The sequence below is a fragment of the Lynx rufus genome, unplaced genomic scaffold, assembly GCF_022079265.1.
Source record: "Lynx rufus isolate CCGP_SWC_20201006 ecotype Redwood Valley unplaced genomic scaffold, mLynRuf1.p SCAF_22, whole genome shotgun sequence".
In the NCBI taxonomy this organism is placed as follows: domain Eukaryota; kingdom Metazoa; phylum Chordata; class Mammalia; order Carnivora; family Felidae; genus Lynx; species Lynx rufus.
The window spans coordinates 8,464,198-8,486,984 of NW_025814837.1; the positions used below are offsets into that span (position 1 = coordinate 8,464,198).

The window sequence follows — 22,787 nt, forward strand, 5'->3', positions numbered from 1 at the left end:
TGGTATATGTGTTTAGAGGTTTTGGAAGAAAATGTAATAAAATGCTCCACCAGACAAAAACATCCCTGCTGACAGTTTCTTTAAAATGTATAGCTACTCACAACTAGAAGGGGGCTGTGGCAGAGAAGCGCATTCTGATGTAGTTCACCCAAACTGACGTGGAGCTAGAACTGTGTGGTGTAAGAAGAGGGTGGGTTTGGGAGACAGAGAACCCTTTCCAGGTGACTTAATTTGTCTGACTTTACTTTCCTTCTCTGAAAATGGGCATCATACTGCTTTCTTAGCTCTCAGAGGTGGCTTTCGTCCTGGCAAGGCACCAGATGATACAACACATGAGGCCCTTTTAATATCTTGCTTGGTGGACAAGTAATCCAACGTTTTATGAGAAGCCTAATGACATGGGCAAAAGGAAAAATAACTTATTTTAATCATTTACTAGGAAACTTCCACTTTCTTCTCACGGCGGGCCTTTGGAAACAGCTGATCCCATCAGTCATGCAAAAATCTTGGTAAGCGCAAGGCGTAGGAAGTTGACTATTTGCCTTTAGTAAGAACCTCTCCTACATAGAGGGCCATTTTGAGAATGAGAGAGACGTTAGTATGAATTATCTACCAGAGCACAGTGAGACCTAGTGCCTTACATTTGCTCTTACCGATAACCCAAAGGCCTCTCCATCAGATATCCACTTGGCATGCTCCTCTACCCTCATACCTTCTTCAATTCTATAGTTAAAAATAACCTTCTATATTAGTCACCTTGCGCGGCCACAACAAAAGATCATGGGCTGGGTGGTCTAAACACCGAAGTTAATTTTCTTATGGTTTTGGAGGCTTAGAAGTTCAAGATGAAGGTTCTGGCTGATTTGGTCACTGGTGAGATGTCCTTTCCTGGATCGTACATGTCACTTTCTGCTATGTCTTTACATGGTGGGGAGTGGGATGGAGAGAAAAAAACACTGATACCTTTTCTTATATGAACACTAAACCTATGGTATCAGGCCCCACCTTTATGACCTTATTTAATTGTAATTACCTCTTTATAATTCCTATCTCTATGACAGTCACATACAGGGTCAGGCCTTCAACATATGAATTTTGAGGGGAGACACAGTCCACACCATTTTCTCAGTGAGGAAATCTTCCCTGGGAACCCCATATACATTTACAACTTCCACACCACAATACTCCATGCCCTTACCATGGTATACTGTCCTTTGTAACACATGCCATTTTCAAACCTACTATATATGTCATATATTTATCTCATTGCTACCTGTCTCCCGACACAAGAATTAAAATTTAGGAATTTTGACTGTTCATTTCAGGATTATAGCACCCATGATACAGCCTGGTACAGAGGAAGTCAACAATGTAAATACTGCTGTGCACATGAATGGACTATCCTCCGTTATGCAAGATGGAACCAGATAGACCAAAATAGATGAGATACTACACCTGCTATTCAGTAGGTCTCAGTTGTGTTACATAGACAAGGCTCACTATGAGTGAATGGTAGCTCTCTATCAACTATAACTCAGGCAATGATTGCAAAAGAATGCAGAAATCTGTATTGTGCACAGTCAAGGGAGATATTTGTTTCTCATGCAGGAGCGAGCCTCTTCAGATTTGCATAAATCTATTTGCTGAACCATGGGTCAGGAAATCACATTTCCCATTATTAAAGTTATCATTCTTTCTTGGTCATATTTATATGAGCCAACTGCAAACCTTAAGAATAGGTTCAATCTATGTGCTGAAGTATGTTTTGAATATCCATCCTCACAGGCAAATTAGACAAAGAAACATCCCATGACAATAGTTTAATAAATGACCATGTATAAGAATAGCCAATTGTAAAGCCCAGGTTTTCCTTTCTGATAAATTAGTTTGATATTCACTTAAAAAAAAAAAAGACATGATTTACTAGGTCTCGGCCAGAGAGCTTTCTAAGTCATCCAAAATTTTATTAAGCTTGCAAAGGTTTTTTTAAGCATCCCCTCATTAATTTGGATGTAAAATTATAGGAAAAATAACCTCAAGTTTAACTAGAAGATAACGTTCATTTTCCTGCTAAGGTCTAGTGACAAAACACTGTTAATGTATATTGCAACCTATTTCTGCGACAGTGGAATCCAAAATGAAATGAGGAGATGCTGACTTACCTTGTCTGGTGAATCAAGCAGGGCACGAAACCACAATCCTGAAGCAAACCATACCATCTGTGTTGTTTTCTCCAGATGAGCCAAATTTGGTGACAGACCATTCTCCATACAAAGGAGATTTCCCTCTTTTTAGTTTTCTATTTTGTAAGAAAGCATAATTCCCCCAGTAAAAGATGCAGAAGAGTACTTTGCTTCCTGTATTGCCTAAATATCTTGACTCTGAACCTAAAGCAGTTAAGTTAAATTATGACTTCAGAGGAGATTTTTCTCTCCAAAACTTCCATTTGCTCAATTATTCTCCCATTCCACACCCAAGCTGTTCTGGAAAATAGGATGTTTCCTGGAAAAAATATATTTGAATGGCATTTTGTACTGGAATTAAAGTTACGTTTTTTTAAATGGCATTTTCTGAGAAAATTCCTTTTATTTTATGACAGTGTTTTTTGATACAACTCTGAAGCACTCAAGTAATGCTTGGTAACTATTTTTCTTGAAGAATCAAGTCACCAGTAAAATCTTTTGTCTCCTATAATGCAGCACCTAGATGGGGTGATCAAACAAAACAAGTTTGCTCATTGTAGGTTGGGTAAATCTTGGCACCAAAAATGACCCAGTTGTTGGAATCCTCTTACAAGTACTGAGGGTTAAGGAGTACACTCTGCTTGTATTCAATGAACCGACATACTCTCCGTAGGTAGAAAAGAAAGTTAAAGCATCTCTTTGGGGAAATAACAACTTTCTCATACAATATACACTTATTAATGTATTACTTTGATGTTTCATCAAATAATCACTTATTAACATACTTAAAATATTCGCTTGACAGGTGGCTTTCAGAAAAATAGTATAAGAGTTGATCAAAGATGATTTTGTCCTCTGGGGAAGATGGTGAATCAGACACTGAATAGGAATGTGAACAGCCCAAAGTCATGCTCCTACCCTAGTGGCGTGAAAACATGCAGAGGGCAGAGGCCACTGGGAACCACTGAACAGGCTTCTCTGTATGGTAACAGCTACCACTATGTTCCCAGTTACACGCTATAAAGAATGAAGCAGTAGGATTCACTTATCCAGTCAATGTTTGCTTGGAAAAATATTGATATAGGTGAAGTTGATCTGCGGCACCATATATCCTGGTGTTATCTGTCGGCTGTCTCATCTATGCTCTTTCATTTTCCCCCGTGACCAAAACATTTCCCTCTTGTGATCACCAGCAATGTGGGAAGCTTTGATTTCTTACAAGTAGTAGATGAGGCACTGTGAATTTCCTGACTTCAATCCAAACCCGCAACTTACATGTGCAAGACCCGCTCTTTGTTTTCTTATCTGAACTCCATTGAATAACATAAGTAGTCAAAAGCAATGTCTTCTCCCTTAAAAAAAGAATAGCCCACATTGCATCTCATATCAGGACACGGCAATTTTTTGCTGTAGTCCCTGTAATACAATTTGACTCTTTAATGTAGAAATGTGTGTCACATTGATCTAATAGAAGTATTAAAATGTCAATGACCACCAAGGACACCTGGTGCCACAAACTTGTTTCCATATGTTGTTAACTTTTACAAATCAACATTACCAACATCTAAACAAAATCCTAGATCCATGTAAGAAGGGCCTGGGGACAGAGCTCTAAAATGTGTAAAAGACTATACACGTTGCAGAAATCATTATCAGGCAGGACTGTGTCTTTAGTGATGAGCCCCATTCAGCAGAAATGATGGGGAGGCTGACAGGGAGGAGCATGCCCCACGCCCCCATACTATGTCAGGTGTGGGCAAGGGATGTTCCTCTGGAGGTTTTGTTCTCATCCAGCGGCAGCCCTGATTGGTTTCACCCACTTGGTTCTCTCTTCCCCACTGCACCTTGTACATGTCTTGATTATACTCTTGTCATATTAAAATTATTTTATCATCCTTCCCACCAGCCAGTACTTTTTTTAAGTTTGGGACCCTCTTATTTGTCTCAGAATCCCCAGTACATAGAAGTCTGCACAGTGGCCATCGTATCTTGTAGCAAATAAGAGGATAGGCTTTGGTCTCTGAGCAATGCTGTTATACTTCAGATTTTTGCTGTGTATTCTTTTCTTTAAACTCTTTAAGCCTCGGGTTTATTTATTATATGGTTATAATAACAGTGCCTACCTTAAAGAATTTTTCTAAGGATAAAGGTGATAATGTGCTTTGCAGCACTCCGTACTAGCATTTCACAAGTATTATCTACTATGTTTTTAAGTACAATCTGCCTTTCGGGAACAACTCTGGGAAATTGCTGTATTTGCTTAGTATACTGTTAAAACTCTAAAAGTTTATTTATATGAAGATAATTTGTGATATCTCTTTCATATTCAGACAATGAAGGCTAAAGACTTGGGAATGATTTATTGAAACATTAAGTCTAGGCAACCTATAATTAAAGTCTTCGAATACATTTTCTAGGATGTATGTTCAATTGCCTTCTGCAGGAGAAAAAAAAAGCCCAAATTGTTGTATCAACTTCTCTTCTGGCTAAGTTCTTTCAAAATAAAATACTTATCTTTGATGACAATGAAGCGTCTATGTGAAACTTGATGAATCACTGGGCAAATTACTTGTTCTTAGATAAGGCCTATGATGGATACAAATAAGTACTTCAGATGCTAAGAGCAATTTTTACTCAAACCAGGCCACACTAATATATTAGGAATAATAGGATATTTATATAAAAACTGTATAACCGTACCAATTTTATGAGAATAAATGAGTCAAAACTATATAAGCATTCAGATCAGTTTCAATAAACATTGGCTTAAAGAATTCTGGACTGTTCAACTTTCTCTAATGAATTTTGAAATAAAGGATGCCTGCGGAGTAATGCAATGAAAATAAAAAACTTCCACGTTAAATAAAATTAAGAAAGCACTTTGTAAATATTTTAAGGGAAAAAATAGGACAAAAAAAGGACTGCCATCTTTGTAGTGAAAATATCAGTTAGAATTACCCATTTTCCATTGACTTACTTGGATAAGTTGGACTTTCATTTTTATAAATGGAGGAAGCAGCCTATTTTGTTCTTTTTTCCCCCCTCCAAAAGTAAACATACTCTTTCGCCATCTGGTGGCCAAAGACAGCATTTTCCATGTAGATGAAAACAGCTGAACTCAAATTTAGCCAATCATGTTTAAAGCTTTCTGATTCATCTTACTGTAAAGATATGTGTATTTTTTTAACCAGTATAACTGACGCAATTTTGTTTGAATGATTCACAGCATTTTCTGCAAATAACTGTAGCTGTTAATATTCAATGCAAGATGAAAAAAATTAACCCAATTGTTTTAAAAAACAATTTGGGGGGCGCCTGGGTGGCGCAGTCGGTTAAGCGTCCGACTTCAGCCAGGTCACGATCTCGCGGTCCGTGAGTTCGAGCCCCGCGTCGGGCTCTGGGCTGATGGCTCAGAGCCTGGAGCCTGTTTCCGATTCTGTGTCTCCCTCTCTCTCTGCCCCTCCCCCGTTCATGCTCTGTCTCTCTCTGTCCCAAAAATAAATAAAAACGTTGAAAAAAAAATTAAAAAAATAAAAAATAAAAAACAATTTGGAAAGTTAATTCATTTGGAAAGTTAAAATTAAATACGGTAGTTAACAATTTGACCTGAATATCTTTCAGTATAAAGAATTAGCAAGATCTTTAATGAAAACAAGGTCCAGATATATTTTTAAATGATAAGCACAACAGATACTGTGAATTTCAAATAGGTTTCAGTTTTTGACAGTTTTAACAGTAGTTGGAACTAACTGTATGTTGACAATTCACCAAACCAGAAAGGGTAGATAACTTAACAGTATGTGTTTTTCTTCCTCCCTATAATCTTAAGTGAAATTTCCAATGTATTTAACACATTTTATGTAACTACGTTTCATTAAAAAATTAAAAATGACAATGATTTACTGTTGAATTTCTTTATTTTCTCCAGAATATTTTAATATTGAAACCCAAATTGTTACTTTGAGAAAGGGATAAACAGAGAAACATGGAAGAGACAAACATTTCATTTAACTTATGGTATTGTGAGCAGTCACTTTTGTAGGCAACACTTTTTCTTTGTAGAAAAGAAATAAAAAAACAAACAGCACCATTAAAGAATGCATGATCCCTGAATTCTAAACAAAACACTGTCTAAAAATTGTTTAAATGCTCGTTGCACTCAGTCACATTTAGTCAGGTATCAAAGCAAGCATAACAGTATTAAATTGTAGCAGTCTTACTGAACCAACTGCTCTCCCTTCTGAGGGTTTTACACACCTTTTCTGAGTTTTTCCTGTGGGAACAATATATTCTTTGGTAGAGGACTGAAGGAGGGTTTCTCTTTTCTGTATGCTGATAGAAAATGTCTGTATGTTCAGGGCCTTCGCCCCCAATCTGTGTTTGTCATGCATGTTATGTTTGGGTTGATTTCACATTTTGCTGTTACACTGTAGGAGTAATACCGCCTTTTTTTTACTTTTATTTTTTAAAAAGGCATTAAATGGCTAATGTCAAACAGATGTAAACATTCAGAATACTGACCAAAAAAAAAAAAAAAACACAAAAAAACAAACAAAAAAAAAACCCACACACACAAACACACATTTAAAAAAAAACAAAAAATTGTACTGTACTGAAAATATGAATCAGATTAAGTTTCCAGGAAGCAGGGGGGAAAATACAGCAGTACAAGAAAATTATGGCAACCAAGTAAAGCACTTTTCTTTGAAACATTCATGAACAGTACAAATACAACAAAGTTTTTCTACAGTCTAAATTATTCTGCAACTATCAAATATAGTACAAAGCGAAATAGTATGTGCTATAAAAAAGCAGCTCCTTTAAATTATAGTAAAAATGCTTTTTGTTCGCTTTACAGTGACAAAGCATGAGGACTGAAGATTTTTATATTCAGTGACATTTTGGCTACATAGGCCCCTGACAGTCTGATGAGTTCCTTTTCTAGGACTCTTCACATTGTTCTCTAGAAACACAGAAAGACAGTGACTCTGGGCTCTGCACGCTCAGCGGGCGTTGGCGTCCACACTGGAGAGACGACGCAACCCTAAGCCTGGCTTCGGCTTCTCTACCCTGGCACCTCAACAGACCGAGAAGGAACTGGGAAACCAAGGCCACAGTAACTTCCTCTTTTGACATTGGGCGAGGGTTTAAAAATGGGGCTGCGGCGTCATGTATTCGAACTCTTGACTGCGTTACGGAGCACCATATGTACGAGCTTCTTGGGCTTTGAATGCTTATTTTGAGCGACTAAGAACATCTGAGGTCTAGAAGTCATCTAAACCTGCTATAATAGCTCATCCCAGAAACACATACCACCATAAAGTCTTTGTAGCAACCAGGCTCAACCTCAGAGGTTTGTTTTCAAGTTTTTCTCCTTCAAACTAGACCTTAGCAGAGAAATATTATATATAACTGTGGTGCTCTGGGTTCACCAACATTTCTGCTATTCTCACTTTGGAAAAGGAAAAATATTTTCATTTTGAAAATGAATTTGCATCAGAACGTTCTTATTAACATGCCCATTATCTACCTAAATGTTTTTATACACTTCAGGCATATGCATATCATAGAAGAGGGGGATTAGGGAATAGCCATTTTCTTCCTTCCCCTGCTCCAAAAGTGCTACTTAGGGAAATACATCCTTTGTGATAAAAAAAAAAAAAAATTACATGTTACATGTGCAAGTTCTATTCCTGATAGGGATATCATAGTGTCCAATAATCAGGATAATGCACACACTAACATTTGCACATTACACAATAACCATGTAGTAAATAACATACTACCTTTGCACATAGGCAGACACCTGTGGAAATCAGAAAACTAGTAACCTATTTACCTAATCCAAATATACTGGCTTGTGTGTGTGTGTGTGTGTATATATATATATATATATATATATATATATGGACACTTGTAAAATATCTGACCCACATTTTACTTCTGAATTTTTCTTTCCATCATTATTTTAGCCCAAAGATATCAACTTTTCAGTTATATAAACCATATGTGAACAGAGCAAAGATAAACTGGGGCAAAAAAGAGAAAGGGCACAGAAAAAATACCCTCCTTGGACCTGGGTGACTGAATCCATGCCCGATCAACAATCAATTCTCCCAAACTATGTGAAAAATCACCTACTGTGTGAAAAATCAAAACATACAGAAGGACACTTTATTCCCAGTAACTTGCAGGCAGTATTCCACAAAGATGGAACTGATAATGAGCTCAGCATCACTTCAGGCTCAACTGTATGTCATATACAGAGTGCAAAGCTTTATAGAATGAAGTGTCTTTCAACACCGTGCCAGTTACTGATGTAGTGATTTTGAATCTGCTGGTGTGGACAGTACCTGACCAAAAGAGCAGCAACTGGATCTGGAAGGAGTTGGCATACAAGTGTCTCCGTTTTAGGGGTGCCCTTCTGTGAGACTAGAGCATGCTTTTCTGAACCAAGATACTACTGCAGGCCAAGCAGCCCACAGAGAGGACGCCACCCAAACACAACCTGGTGCAGAGTGGACTAAGTAAGGATCCACTGGAACTTACCCTGCCTTCCCTGGACCGGCTGGTTAAGTGCACCTGCTAATTTCTCAGTCATGAAACTTTGTTCCTTTCAGTGTGGAAAAACAGAAGCACAAGTACTGAAGCACCAAATCTCAGCCACGGAGGCAGACCCTTCTTTGCTTTTCTTTCTTTTTAAGTATCTTTCACTATTAGCAATTTCTTAATAAATGTGACGTCTGCATCACCTAACAAAATTTGGCAACATCACAATAATAAATATGGAGGAAAAAAATACACGTATCATAGTGGAATACTATTAAAAAAAATCACAAGTGTTCTTTCTTCCCCCCCCCTCCCCCCCAGGAATGTAATCTCTGCTCATTCCAGGTAATGTTTAAGACACGTTTTTAAGGGAATGTCAGAAGTTTACATTGATGTGAAAATGTCTGTCATTCTTACCCTGGATACAGATGATCCCTCCCACCCCCATGTTTTGTTTCTTTTTTTTAATTCTACGGCCACAGTCAATCAGTGGGTTAATGGCACTCCGCCTTTTGTGCTCTGTAATCTGAAGTTAAACGGGCGTGGTTTTTGCTGCCTTTCATCTTTCCACAATGTGCATGTGCTTTTGAACTTGCTTTAAGGAACAGAGCCTGCTGACCTACAGCTGTTCTCTGGCATGAGGGTGGCCAAAGCATGTGGAATGTAGCTCCCATCCTCAACATTCAGACCTCACTGGATAAACACGGACCATAATTGTAAGATGCAGTATCCCGTTTTCAAAAGCAGTTCCACTCCCCCAAATATGAAGAATGTACTGAATTCACCTGAGGGGGTTAAAAACCCCAAAACATGCGATACCTAGAACGGGTTTTTAAAATAAGGGCTATTTTCGAGTCAAATATATAGATTGTGAATCATGAGAAAAACATTATTCAGAAATCTATCAACACTTCACCCTTCGGTAGTTCCTTTTTGTCATCAATGACACTTTAAAAGAGAGGTGGCCAACCTCTGCAGAGTCGGAAGCCAGAATGTACTGGTGTCATCCATAAAGGGCTACAATTATTTCTGCCCCCCTCCCTTTTAGTGTTTAGTAATTGTCTTTAGAGTGAACAGAATGGACCAGTATTAACATTAAAACCCATTTGTATGTGTTTGCATACACAGCGTTTTATTTGCTTACTTTTAATTTTAGGGCATTTTTTTTTCCATACTTGCTCTTTAAAGCTACACATGACGCTCTGAAATTCTACGGGCCTATGGCCCTCTGCTGGTCAACTCATCTGACGGTATCAGGTGTCAAAGGGCTCGAACCAGATTACCGGGCATGAGGCCCACACTGCAACTTCAGGTAGAAGACACATTTCACTACAATGTGTGCACAAGGTTCAAGGCAGAGCCAGACGTTCTGCCAGGCTCTGAAAAGAGTGACAAGGGAGGGAAGAGAATAAGGACAGTGGAGTTCATGAATGGCATACCTCCTTTAATGTATCTTTTGAGATAGGAGCAAATACAAGGAATCGTACATTTAAATAAGATTCCCCTTTCCAAATACGATTGCATCACTGTGGTAAAGGTAGGTCCAGAAGAGTCAACTGTGAAAGCCTTTGTTGCAATGGTTAATCTACAAGAGAATGAATCACCAACCACCTTAAATCACTTTTCCCGTTCTCTTTCTACATCTGCATTTCTGGTTAGCAGTAAGTAATTAAAAATGTCCTTTTCCTATCTACACCTGGATTAAAAATAATAATAATAATAATAATAATAATAATGAATGGGGTAGTGACCTGTATACACGTGGACAGAAATTTTCCAAAGCTGGGAATGGCAACTTAATCTGTAAAAGACATGCTGATGAGCCACTCTGCTGGGACGTGACCTCCCCTTTCTGGGAAATGCAAGTAAATAATCCCAGAGAGAAAAGATAATCTGTTCCAAAGTAAAATAAATTATCACGATATAAACCACTGAGTTACTCAATTTGTTGCTGCTGACGCCGTTTGGCTTTTCCGTGTTGAAAAGGGATACTGCATCTTTCACCAGCTCTTACCGCACAACCAGGCAAGCCACACAGAGTTTGGAGGGACCTATGCAGTCGTCGTGGCAGAAGGCCCCACAGCCTTTGCACACGATCATGGCTTTCAGCCGGCAAGAGCATTTCAGTTCCAACTCATCCGCGTTGCTGCTGTCGGCAAAGTTCTGCACGGGCATCTGAGCATTCTGACCAGGCAGGCCCGTGGCAGGACTGGAGCCACTTCCCAAAATCCCAATGGACTTTTCAATTGCAGATGCCGCCCTTTTGAAGCTCGTGCTACCAAAGTGTATTGTTGGATAATTTCCACAGAGCTGCTGTTGTTGCTGCACCTGCATTTTCTGAGCAGCTAATTGGGTAAAAGGCTTTTGTGGCTCAGAAAGCAAATAGGAAGAGAAATCTGCATTTTTTAGCGCAAATGCTTTTAACTGTTCTTTCATTTCATTCTGGTCATAGGAAACTTGTTTCATGCCCAGTTCACAGCTGCTGCTTAAACCTTCCTCAAAAGAAAGAGGTTCCGATTTTATATTGCTACATATGCCCGTGGACTGTGGCCAACTAAGTCGCTTAGTGGTTTCCATGGCAACCGGCGGTTGCTTCGGATCGGAGGGGACTTCTGCATTCGGAAGAGGTGGAGGTAGCGGAGGTGGCGGTGGGGGAGGCGGGGGCAAAGCCAAGGGTGGGGGGGGCGGCGGGGGCGGGGGCGGGGGATGCACCAGTGCTTTGTTCGGCATGGAGTGCACGGCCCCTCCCACGTCATCGCCTTCTTTAATGGGCACGTTGGGGGATATCATGTTGGCTAACCTCAGCTGGTGAGGTGCTGAAGAAAGGCCAACCTCTCCCAACCCCTTTTGTTCGAGATGCCTATTGAAGGCGAACGCGTTACAGCCCACTGGGGTCTTGGCAGAGGCCTGTAATAGCGCGGCGCTGGGGACGGGGCCCCGGGCAGCCATGGGCATTTGGTAAAACTGCTGCCGGTGTGCGATGCCAGCCTCGGGGTGGAAGCTGCCATTCTTATCGACGTGAAATAGGTTCTGCTGGAAGCTACACGAGGGGAGCAGCCGCTTTTGCTGTTTGACCTCAGGGCTGTGAACAATTCTGTTCTGCATGGAGTGCTTGTTCAGCCACTCTTGCTTAAAAGGCTGGCCGTGTCCTAGCTGGTTCATGCCCGAATTGATGACACAAGGCACCCCTTTAACATCTGGCTCCACCAACAACTTCCCTGGCTCACATTTAACTTGCGTATGTTCCCCCACAGTCCTGGCGACTCTCTTTTTGGGGTGGTTTTCTCGCTTTCTCATTTGCAGCGGTGCAAGGGTCCCTGCCAGGTAGCCCTTCCCGTCTGGATTTGGAGAGCTGGACGGCATTTCTACAATGTTCCTCTCTGGTGCCGTTTTACCTGCTGAGGTAGTTTGAAGAGGCAGAGGAAGTCTGTTGATTTCGAGCTTGGCTCCCAATCGGGGCTGAGGCAACACTTTTTCCAAAGGCAGGTTGCCCTGGAGCAACTGTGTCACCAGTGGATTGTTAGCCTCCACGGATGAGAGACGGCAGCCGGAGCTCCCTGCGCTGGGGACTCTTTTCAGGGGGTCCACAGCCAAGGAGATGGCCTCTTCCATGGGGCCGGAGGTGGAGGCCTTCACGTTTTGTGCCTGCGGCACACCAGGGGCGACCTCTGCGGCTGGAGGAGGCAGCTCAGGGCCGGGGAAGTCTTCGGTGTCCATTCTAAAGCCCTTGTCCACTTCATGAGGTTCAGACTTCACCGGGAGAGGGACATTTGTCATGAGATTCCTGGGGTGAAGTTCTGACATGTGTGAGTAGCCAGCGTGTTCGCTTTTGATAGGCTTTGGACAGCTCTGCTCCAGGTAGTCTTTCTGTTTACTTGAACCAGAGTGACTAACCAGAGGCTGCCCTGGGCCCCTCATCCCCTCCTCAGTCCAGCAAATCCGGTTGCCTGGGTTGTACTGATTGCTACAGGTGGTGTCTGTTTCACTCTGGAAAGTGGCTGGGCCCCGTGCCTGCTCAGCAAAGCTATTACTAGGAGCAGTCGCCTCATTTAACTTATCTGGAACAACAAGGGGTCCTTCTCGGAGACCTGAACAGGCCGCCTGCATCGGTTTACAGTCTTGCTTTGCCGCGGGAGCAGCAAGGAAACTGGAAGTGTGATCTACGCCTTCGTTTGCAACTGGCTCAGGCCTGCTGATGACAGATACCTGAGGACATGCCACGGGCTGGACGGAGGCTTCTGTCCTCACTGACCTGCCCTGGAGGTCCAAGCTGGCTTCCGCGCTGTCGACGGAGACGGTCAGAGACAACGTGGAGGTCAGCGTGGTGCTGTGGTCAACGATGACTTTACATGGAATCGATCTGTTTATGGCTGCTGGTGCAAAGCCCCCCGGAGGCTGCTGAGGTTTCCCAGAACTGTCTGCCCTGTTTCGAAGCCCTGAATTTTTGTCCAAGCTTTCGGTGCTCAACTTGGGAGGACTCTCGTAAGAGTTTATTGTTAGCATGCTTCCAGTAAACATTGCGACATGTGGCCGTGCAGCCAGAGCGTCTGTGACTGCTACCGACTCCCTGCAGCCGAGGGCGGCTCTCACAGTGGTACCCAAGGGTCCGGGGGCCTGTTCTTCACTCCCAGGCATGGCTATCTTCTCAGAAGGGTATCTGCTATTAACTCCCGCTGGGGGAATCAAGACAGAGCTAGTGGACAGATGGCTGGGCAAGTTATTCCCGATGGAGGGAGTTGGCACAGAGGTGTACTGACTGGAGACTAAGTTACTAGCACTGCTGCTGGACAGTGGCGCCGGCTTGTCATCCATGGGGCTCGATCCACGGCAGCCCTCTGTCGTGAGGGGGATAGGAGTGCTTTCGATGCATTTTGGTATGATGGCTATGCACGGAGTGTCAGTTCCCTGGATGGTTTTTAACATGCTTCTATTACAAGCAGAAATCGTAGTGTTTGCACTGTCCACAGACATTAGAACGGAGGATTTATCAACAGAACTCACAAAGGGATGTTCTTTAACTGCTCCCGACATAGCAGTGCTGCAAACAGACACGGGGACAGAATTTTTATTAAAAAGCATGGGCACACTGCTATTTTCAGAAGAGGTAGATGAAACAATTTTCTCAGATAAATGCGACACAGGTACATTTTCGTCAGAGCTATGCACAGATAAGTCAGTGGCAGTTTCTGGAAGTTTAGCTGGGTTAAGAGACTGCTGCAATACAGTGCTGGTCTCCCGGAGGTGCGCGGACTTGTTGCTAGGAGATCTGCAGTTTGGATTGACAATAATCACGCCAGTAGACCCTTCGATTTTTGTTTCAGGGGCAGAAGAGACTTCTAAGCTGGGAGGCCCATCCTTTGAGCCGAGCACAGGCAACCGGGACTCTTTAGTGTTCTGGAACAGGTGAGCTCGGGCTTGATGCTTTGCAAAGAGCTTCGCCTTTGTCTGCTCTTTGATGTGTGCCAGGGTTCTCGCCTTTCCACCCTCTCCTGGGCTCCCCATGGCTCCGGAGACGATGCTGGCCGCGGCAGCCACAGCAGCGGCTGCCGCGGCCTCTCGCTGGGCCCTTGCCTGCTGGGCCCGGGCCTTGATATCTGCAAGGGTCCTGGCTCCTGTGTTCCTCCCACCGCCGACCGATGTGCTAGGGGATGCGCGAGACTCTGGTTTGGAGACTGGCTGGCTCTTGATAATAAAAGGTGGCCCAATTTTGGAAAGCTGGATCTACGGAAAGGGGAGAATGGAAAGATAAAGCGTTTGGTACAGGATCACAGAGGAGGCATGAGGAATGTGATAATGCAAGAGGAAAGAGGAGCTGCATTCTCTCTTAATGTGGCACCAACTACACCTAAATCCCTGAATGGGCCTTCAGGGTATAAAGCAACAATAAATGTAGCATGAACGTGAAATTAAAATTTCTAATCTCTGTTTTTCATCTACAGAAACATCAACCGGTGACTTCATTTGGTATGGAAATGAAACATCTTCTTAATGCCTCATATAAATGGAAACAAAAACCATGCTTCTTAAAATGAGGTTAGCTAAAAAAGACTTAGAGATATTTAGCTTTTAAATTATCTTCCTTGCTGGCATAGCAAACTGGGACCTTAACTCTACATGAGTTGTCCTCTTAATGTGACACAGAGAAAAAAGCCCTTAGCCAAGAGGTCAGCAGACTAGAATTTTCATCCTGGCTTCACTCAAAGGAAATCCGTGATCTTAGGCAACTCACCGTGTACCTCAGTTTCTCCAAGGACCTCCCTGAACCAGAGACCCTGTGGTTTTTAGGTACTCCCACTCCACCTAGCATGCCGCCTCATACATGTGTAATAAGCACACAATAAGAGTTTGCAAACTCATTTGTAAAATGAGACTAGTTATTTCTGGTCTATTTCCTTCACAGGGCTCTTAGAAAGATGGAATGAGACTGTATCTGTGTGAGTGCTCTGCTTTCCAGAGGGATTTGAAAGCATTATCTTTTCATGAAAGCAAGGGTGACTCTGGTTTTCTGCCTCTAAAAGCAACTATGGGTTGGGCAGTTTCTTCTGATACTGGTAATCCTCAATTTGCTGAATTCCATAAATATCCCAACCCACAGTGACCACCCCCTCATGCTAATGAAAGAGACTCAGTCATCACCAAATTCACAAGGCACAAGGCCCAACACCCAACATCTCATAGCAATGGCTGGGATGCGCCAGTCACTAAAAACATCCTTAGAGTCACAGATTTGTAGAGCTAGAAGGGTTCTGGTTAAGGCACCTCATTGTACAGTTGAAAAACTGAGCCCGTGGAGGCTGCCCTGGCGTCATATAACTAGTGAGTGATAGTGAGAGTCTTCGTGCTCCCCATTCAGGGCTGTTGACAGTACTGTGCTTCCCTTGGTTTTGCCTCTCTGGACAAAGCTTTTCCTAGAACACTTATCTCTCTTCTTTTTTTTTTTTTTTTTTTTTTAATTTTTCAACGTTTTTTATTTATTTTTGGGACAGAGAGAGACAGAGCATGAACGGGGGAGGGACCGAGAGAGAGAGAGACACAGAATCGGAAACAGGCTCCAGGCTCTGAGCCATCAGCCCAGAGCCTGACGCGGGGCTCGAACTCACGGACCGCGAGATCGTGACCTGGCTGAAGTCGGATGCTTAACCGACTGCGCCACCCAGGCGCCCCCACTTATCTCTCTTCTTAACACATGTGTATTTACACTATAAACCCCTGACACTTACTAGAGGATCCTTTCAGTCTCCAATTATGCTTTGGAACTTTGGTAGAAGAAATTATCTTACTGAGCTACTTATTTCTCATTTTCCACCTCGCGAGGTCTCTCTTCTAATCCAAAGGCTCCAAAGGAGGGGGGGGGAATGAATTTAGAGAGGAGATTTTGTTTTTTACTTTTAAATATTTCCTTCATTTAAAAAAAACAAAACAAAACAAAACAAACCTAAAAACATTAAAAAACAATTAAGCCTGGATATACTGAAGAGCTCAAGGTTGAACAAACATCAAATATACTTATGGTATCTATCTTTACATAAAGTGTATATTACATTGAAAACAAGCTTTTCACAAGAAAAATTAGCCTGCTGTGTTTAAAAATATTTCCTATGAAAAGTTTGCTTATATTTTTTCCCACTGCTTCAGAAATTAAAATGCACAGTAGAGTTTTAATTGCAGCTTAATGTTCATCTTTCACATCTCTAGAACCTTATTTAATAGGTGTTACTTTATTAAATAGAATAACTACAGCTACACTCTTCGAAGTCAGCCTTATGGATATCATGAGTCACATACAAAAAATAGATGTCAGGTTAGAGCAAAATAAAGAGAAAGAGATTAAGAGAAACAAAGCTAGAATATGTTTATAATTCTAGACCAAACCTATGGTGCAATAATCCATTTTATTGTAAGACAATATAAATGGGCTGAGATGAAAGCACCAAATAAATAGAGATTATATTGGGTAAGATTTTTTTTTATTATTATTAAACAGAGTGTTTCTTTTGAATTAACCTCAATTTTCAGTTTATTTAGGCAGAGTCAATTTATATAAAAGGCTTGTTTTCTCACCTTTAATTCCTACCTGGGATCAAAAGAAAATATATAAATAGGAATGCCTGACTACAGGCTTTATTATTTGTAAAGTTAAATACTTCTTTACTCTCTTGAAAATAAAAATAAATAAATAAATAAATAAATAAATAGGATCTGTATACCTCTACATCTACAGCATTTTCCCTCAGGGTGTGTTAAGCAATTTCACTGAGTTATTGAAGAAATATTTAATGAGGTTCTTCCATATGTCAGGTCCTTTCTGCTAGGCAATGGTGGTGGTCAATGTTTGCTGGAAAATAAACCGATTACCTATACCTTCACCTCCTTAGTGCACGCTTCTGACTTTTGACTACTTTCCATAGTCCTACTGGACTTTTCTAGGACACTGAAGTATCTTTCAACTTGCCCCAACTGTATGCAGGTCTCTGTCCTATGCCTTGGAGTCTCCGAAAGACCCTGTATCTCATGGCCTATAGGTTCCTCCGGGCCCTGTTCTCCCTCCTCATTTCTTTTTCCTTAGATGCTGAGGTCTAAGTACATATATGTGTGTATCTAAAATTATCATATGAGCTCAGCGCACAGCCTTAAAAAAGATCATTTAATATTAGACTGGTGTTGGAGTATTAGACTGTAAACTGCTACAGAAAACCTGGAGGGAAGAAAACCTTATTTAAAATTAGAAAACTAAGCATCTAAATAGGAAAAGCCTATCTATGGAATTGTCTTCATTGTTATTATTATTATTCCATACCTTGAGAGGTGGAACCCTGGGCTCCTCTCTGGGGGGCTGCTCTTTCTCAGGGGGGCTGCTGGACGATATGTTCCGCACTGACTGATCATCTTCTATCCTAGCCCTCTTTTCCTTACAGATTCCAAAACTGTGCTGCTCTGCTGTTTTCCTCTTTGATATCTCGGATTCTCTACTTTCATTTCTTATCCCGTCGGGTGACTTGGAAGGCTCGGACAACTTGGAAGAATGCAAGGTCTCCAATCGGTTCTGTGAGCTTCCTTGCTTATGGGTTTTATTTCTAGAGCCTTCTGAAAAGGAAGCCTTATCCACTGATGAGACATACTGTTTGTCCTGTAATTTAGCTGATGGAAGCTCGTTTCCCTTACTCTCTGTCTCTTCAGAAAAGACCGGTAACTCCAATGGTGAAGATGCCCCTTTCTTCTCTGTTCTTTGCAGGACATTATGATTTTTAACTTTTATCATTTCTATAGAAGGAAGTTCTGGAATCGAAGCAGGATAGGGCTTCTCAGTTTCAACGTGTGATTTACAAGGCTGCTGACTCAGAGTCTTACTGTGCAATTCTTCAGATGGAAATGCTTCAGGAGAAATGGAAGAACCCATATTGACGGGTTCAGGAGTATTTGATAGAGTCCTCTGTTGAGAGAGAAGGCTCTCGCCCAGGGGCTTGGCAGGGGCAGAGCCTTCATCTTTTTGTGGGGAGAGTGGTTCTTCAGAGATGGAAGGGGACTTTCTTTGCTGATGCACCATTCTGTCATTCATGGAAGAATTAGAAATTGGAGATGTTTCTGAAGGAAGAGGCAAACTGGATATAAAAGTGGTCTCAGATGTGAGAAGCATGGAAGACACTGAAGACGTTTCTGAGGTCAAAGGTAAATCCGACATGGGTGACGTTTCTGATGTTAAAGGTAAATTTGATACCGGGGATGCTTCGGATGTTAAAGGTAAATTGGACATGAGAGATGCCTCTGATATCTCAGGTGAAGTGGATACTGGAGATATTTCTGACATCAAAGATGCATGAAGGTTTTCATCAGGGGGGTTTCTCTGGTTATATTTGTCTGCATTTTCAGTGCTGGACACCTCAGAACAAAACGTTGTCTCAAGGGAGGCTGGAGTACATGATTCTTCTGAAGTGGATTGGGTTTCCCCTCCTGGGGATGTCAGGCTGGTACAGGCTCCCTCTGGGCTCTCGGAAGAGAAGGAAGTTTCAGAGATGCAAGCATTTTCAGAAAGCTGTTCATCAGGCTCACTCTGTAACTCCATATCTATGGCAATTCCTTCACTGGGAAATTGGCCTTCTAAAGAAGACGACCCTGTCTTTATTTTTGGAGTATTGGTCTCTACTGCAGCTTCTGGCTCCTTATGTTCTGTGTCACTGACATGAGTCACAGATGAAGTGGAAGGAACGAGAGAATCACAGACCTCTAGTTGATCAATAACAACCGACATTTCTTCCTGGGGAGATTCTGATTTCTCTTCCACTTTAACTTCAATATGAGGCAAAGTTTCTAAAACATCATTCATCATAACACAGGATTCCAAGTTATCTTCAGGAGGTGCTACCTGGGGCTCTTCGTGAGAGTTGGCTGGACTTTCAGACCCCTCAGAAAATTCAGGTATCGTCTTATGATTTTCATCCTGACATTCGCAGATACTAGTCTCTACCTCTTCAGCAATTTCCTCCTGAATCACAGATTCTTCAGGGATCAAGATATCTTCTGATTCCGATTCTGCCATTATGTCTTTACCTACATCTACCATAGCACAGAATTCCGGCTCTGGTGAAGTTGGACTTTTCATGCTTTTTGGCTGTTGCTCTTCCAAGGGAGTCTGTGCAGAAAGACCTGGGAGGCCAGTGGGTCCACATGAAGAACTACTTTCAGCACCATCATTGTTTGGTCCAGAAGTAAGCTTTATTGAGTCCTCTCTTGACATGCCCAACCTGAACAGAAATTAGAAATATTAAATTACTGCCCAACCACAAAACACGAAAGGGACAACTTGGAGATATGTATAGAGTATTCAACGGAAGTAAATGAATCAAATTGATTTTATAATCACTAAATAATACGCTTCATTTATGTAAACTGGTTGATGATGACTTAGTTTTTCTACTGCTTTTATAATCGTAACTAAAATAAACTCTCCTTCTGGTTAAGAAATGTATTATGCATTTTTATATTTATTTACCTATTTATCTACCAACTTATTTATTTTTGGTATAGATTTTTATTCTGTAAGTAAGGAGATACGAACTTTGCCAAGTGTTGGTAAAAGGAATAAAAAAAATGTACTACAAAAGATTAGAAAATATTGGACAGAAAAGCAAAAAAATGTTTAAGATCTAAAATTTAAAAAAAATTTTTAACATTTATTTATTATTGAGAAACAGAGAGAGACAGAACATGAGCATGGGAGGGGCAGAGAGAAGGGGAGAAAGAATCCAAAGCAGGCTCCAGGCTCTGAGCTGTCTGCACAGAGCCTGATGAAGGGCTCAAACTCACAAACTGTGAGATCATGACCTGAGCCGAAGTTGGACACTTGACCAATGAGCCACCCAGGCATTCCAGATCTAATTTCTTTCTTATCAGAAAGTAGCAATTCTAATTGAAAGCAGCACAGTCTTCAAAGGATGCAACATAAGCAAATAAGATCAATGGAAGATGGGTATGGTGTAAAATCTTGAAATTGAAATGATTTCCAAAGATTAACTTCTCTTAAACCAATGTAAGAGGTGTTACCTTATTTTAGCCTCTAAGTGTCTAACTTAAAAATAATATGGGGGGGGGCGCCTGGGTGGCTCAGTCGGTTGAGTGTCCGACTTCGGCTCAGGTCATGATCTCACAATCTGTGAGTTCGAGCCCCAGGTCAGGCTCTGTGCTAACAGCTCAGAGCCTGGAGCCTGATTTGGATTATGTGTCTCCCTCTCTCTCTGCCCCTCCCCCGCTCGTGCCCTGTCTCTCTCTGTCAAAAATAAACAAACATTAAAAAAAAAATATGGAAATTTCACTAAAAATAACAAACATATCTGGGGTCGACAAAGTTGATTCTACTAGGTTACATTTGTATGAGGCAATTTTGTATGAGGCAAAATTCTTTCATGTGATCACTTTCTGTAAAGATATTCCAGAGAAGATAGCAAAGAGTATCAAGAAAAAATCCAATCTGATATTCATGTCATAAGGAAAGTTCATCAGAGTTACAAAGATATTGTAAATCACTATTTCCTGTCATACTAAGTCATACTAAGTATACCATACTCAGTTATACTAAGTTAATGCACTAAGTTACGATGTCAGCCTCACATGGTAGAGAAATATGCTGTTCTAAATGAAGTTAAATTAGACTACAGAAAATTACAAAGATAAGCAGAAGACAGAACACTTCTCTCTTCTGGGGAAAACATATTTGAGCGAAGAAATACAGCTATAATGGTATCGAGACAGGAATATACCTCAGTGAAATCTTCTTCAACTGCTTAGCAAAATCCTCAAAATGAAAGGGAAATAAAGTTGAATACATTTTTTGGGGTGTCACTGCCTTCTTTACTAAAATTCAGAAGGTCTTAAAAGAAGACAGAAGATAGTACCCTCAAAGTTAGTCTCTTTTCTTTCAACTTTCCCTGAGATGGGTTCAAAGTAAGCTCTAATTTATAACTATCCTACACTGAGAGGAACAGAACAACTACATTACAGATAAATTTAAAGCAGAATAATCAACTAGAAATAAGGTCCCTTGGGGCTAGGCCAAGCATCGATAGTAGGTTAGGTGTAGAATATACAGTATCCATCCACTGGCAGCCAAATTTCTGCTAGTTGGTTGATAAGGATATAATACATGTATTAACTTGTATTAAATATAGTTAACATTAGTAAATATCATATATGTATATAATATATGCATATGTATATATGGAAAACAGCACCGTACAAAATATGCCTATGTCAACATTTTATTATTTTCTCGAAAAAAATAGATTTAAGATGGTACAAGGCATAGCAGGTTGATCTTCACAGTATAGCACATAACACCACAAAGGAAAACACTGAAGTCCAGAAATATAGACTGCAAATCAACAGACCGATGCCCATAATTCTCACTTAGCATATATATGGCTGATCTCTAACTAAAGAAAATACAGAACAGTACTCTGTTATAAGGAGAGTAAGTCAGTAAGAAACAAAATAAACAGCTCAAAGAGCTGAAAACCAAAGTAGACAAATCTTAACCAGAGGGGAGTTTGGATGGCAACGTTCCTGGGAACACTTAAAGCAGGGAAAAGGCACAGGTCAACCGAAAATTATCTGACACTAGGAGAAATAATCCCTCACATACTGGGGGAGTGTAGGTAATCTACAAGTGACCAAATTAGAAAGGCAGTCAATGAAATGTCCAAAATACACCTGTTAATCCAATGTGTAATCAAAGATAGAAAAAGACAAGGAAGAAGTTCAGTGACGTAAGCGGACAGAAACTCTATGGATGAACTACAGCAAGAAAAGGGTCAAATAAAAGAACTGTTTGTATTCAGAACTCCGGGATGATGACAGGGACCCACGCTTACTTACAGTATTGTAGCTGTCACTCCCCAGGGCATATGCATGAGAGTCTGAAAGCCCCCCAAATTTTATGTAAAAAATATATATGTGTGTGAATTTTTCTGAGAAGGAATTGCAGCATTAAGACACTGAGCAAATTACTGAACCACACTGTGTAAACCTGGGAAAAATAGTTTCATTGCATCTCAATTTCCTAAACCCATTTTTAACGTAAGAATAATAATGGTATCCATCTTATAGGACTGTTGGGCGGGTTAAGCGACATATTCTCTGAAAAGCTGTTAGAAACGTATCAGAGCCCAGCATGCTCAATGACGACCCGGATGAAGGAGAGCTCTCTGTAACACATGGTGCCTCGGGTACAGGCCGCCTGAGGACAGAGCCTAGGCAGCCCTACAAACGTCCGCACCTCAGTGTCTGGCACAGATGAGATGTTGGAACAATTTTTGCTGCATTCAAAAAAAGAAAAAAAAAAAAGAGGGCCCGACACTCAACAACAACTAAGGACCAGTGCTTTGGAGGTAACTGGCTCGGTTATCTTTTGCCAGCACTGGAAAGGATGCTTTCAACATTTCCTTTGTCGACAAAAGGTGAGGAAGCCTCCTGAATGGACTTCAGGGTCATCCTCCAGGGTGCTTAATCCCGCTCGGCACCAGCATGACCTGGAGAGCGCCTAAAGATGCATATTCCTGGGCTCAA

At 41.3% G+C, this 22,787-nt stretch overlaps 1 protein-coding gene across 1 annotated transcript in view; it reads right to left on the reverse strand.

Annotated features, from left to right (window-relative positions):
* Positions 1-10,742: 10,742 nt before the first annotated feature.
* ASXL3 (ASXL transcriptional regulator 3) overlaps positions 10,743-22,787 on the reverse strand; it is a 177,434-nt gene continuing 165,389 nt past the window's right edge. Inside the window, exons 15-16 of the mRNA XM_047086869.1 lie at positions 17,530-19,471; positions 10,743-14,453 (exon numbers count right to left, since the gene is read on the reverse strand). Coding sequence (XP_046942825.1) covers positions 10,743-14,453; positions 17,530-19,471 — 5,653 coding nt within the window. The remainder of the gene's footprint in view (positions 14,454-17,529; positions 19,472-22,787) is intronic.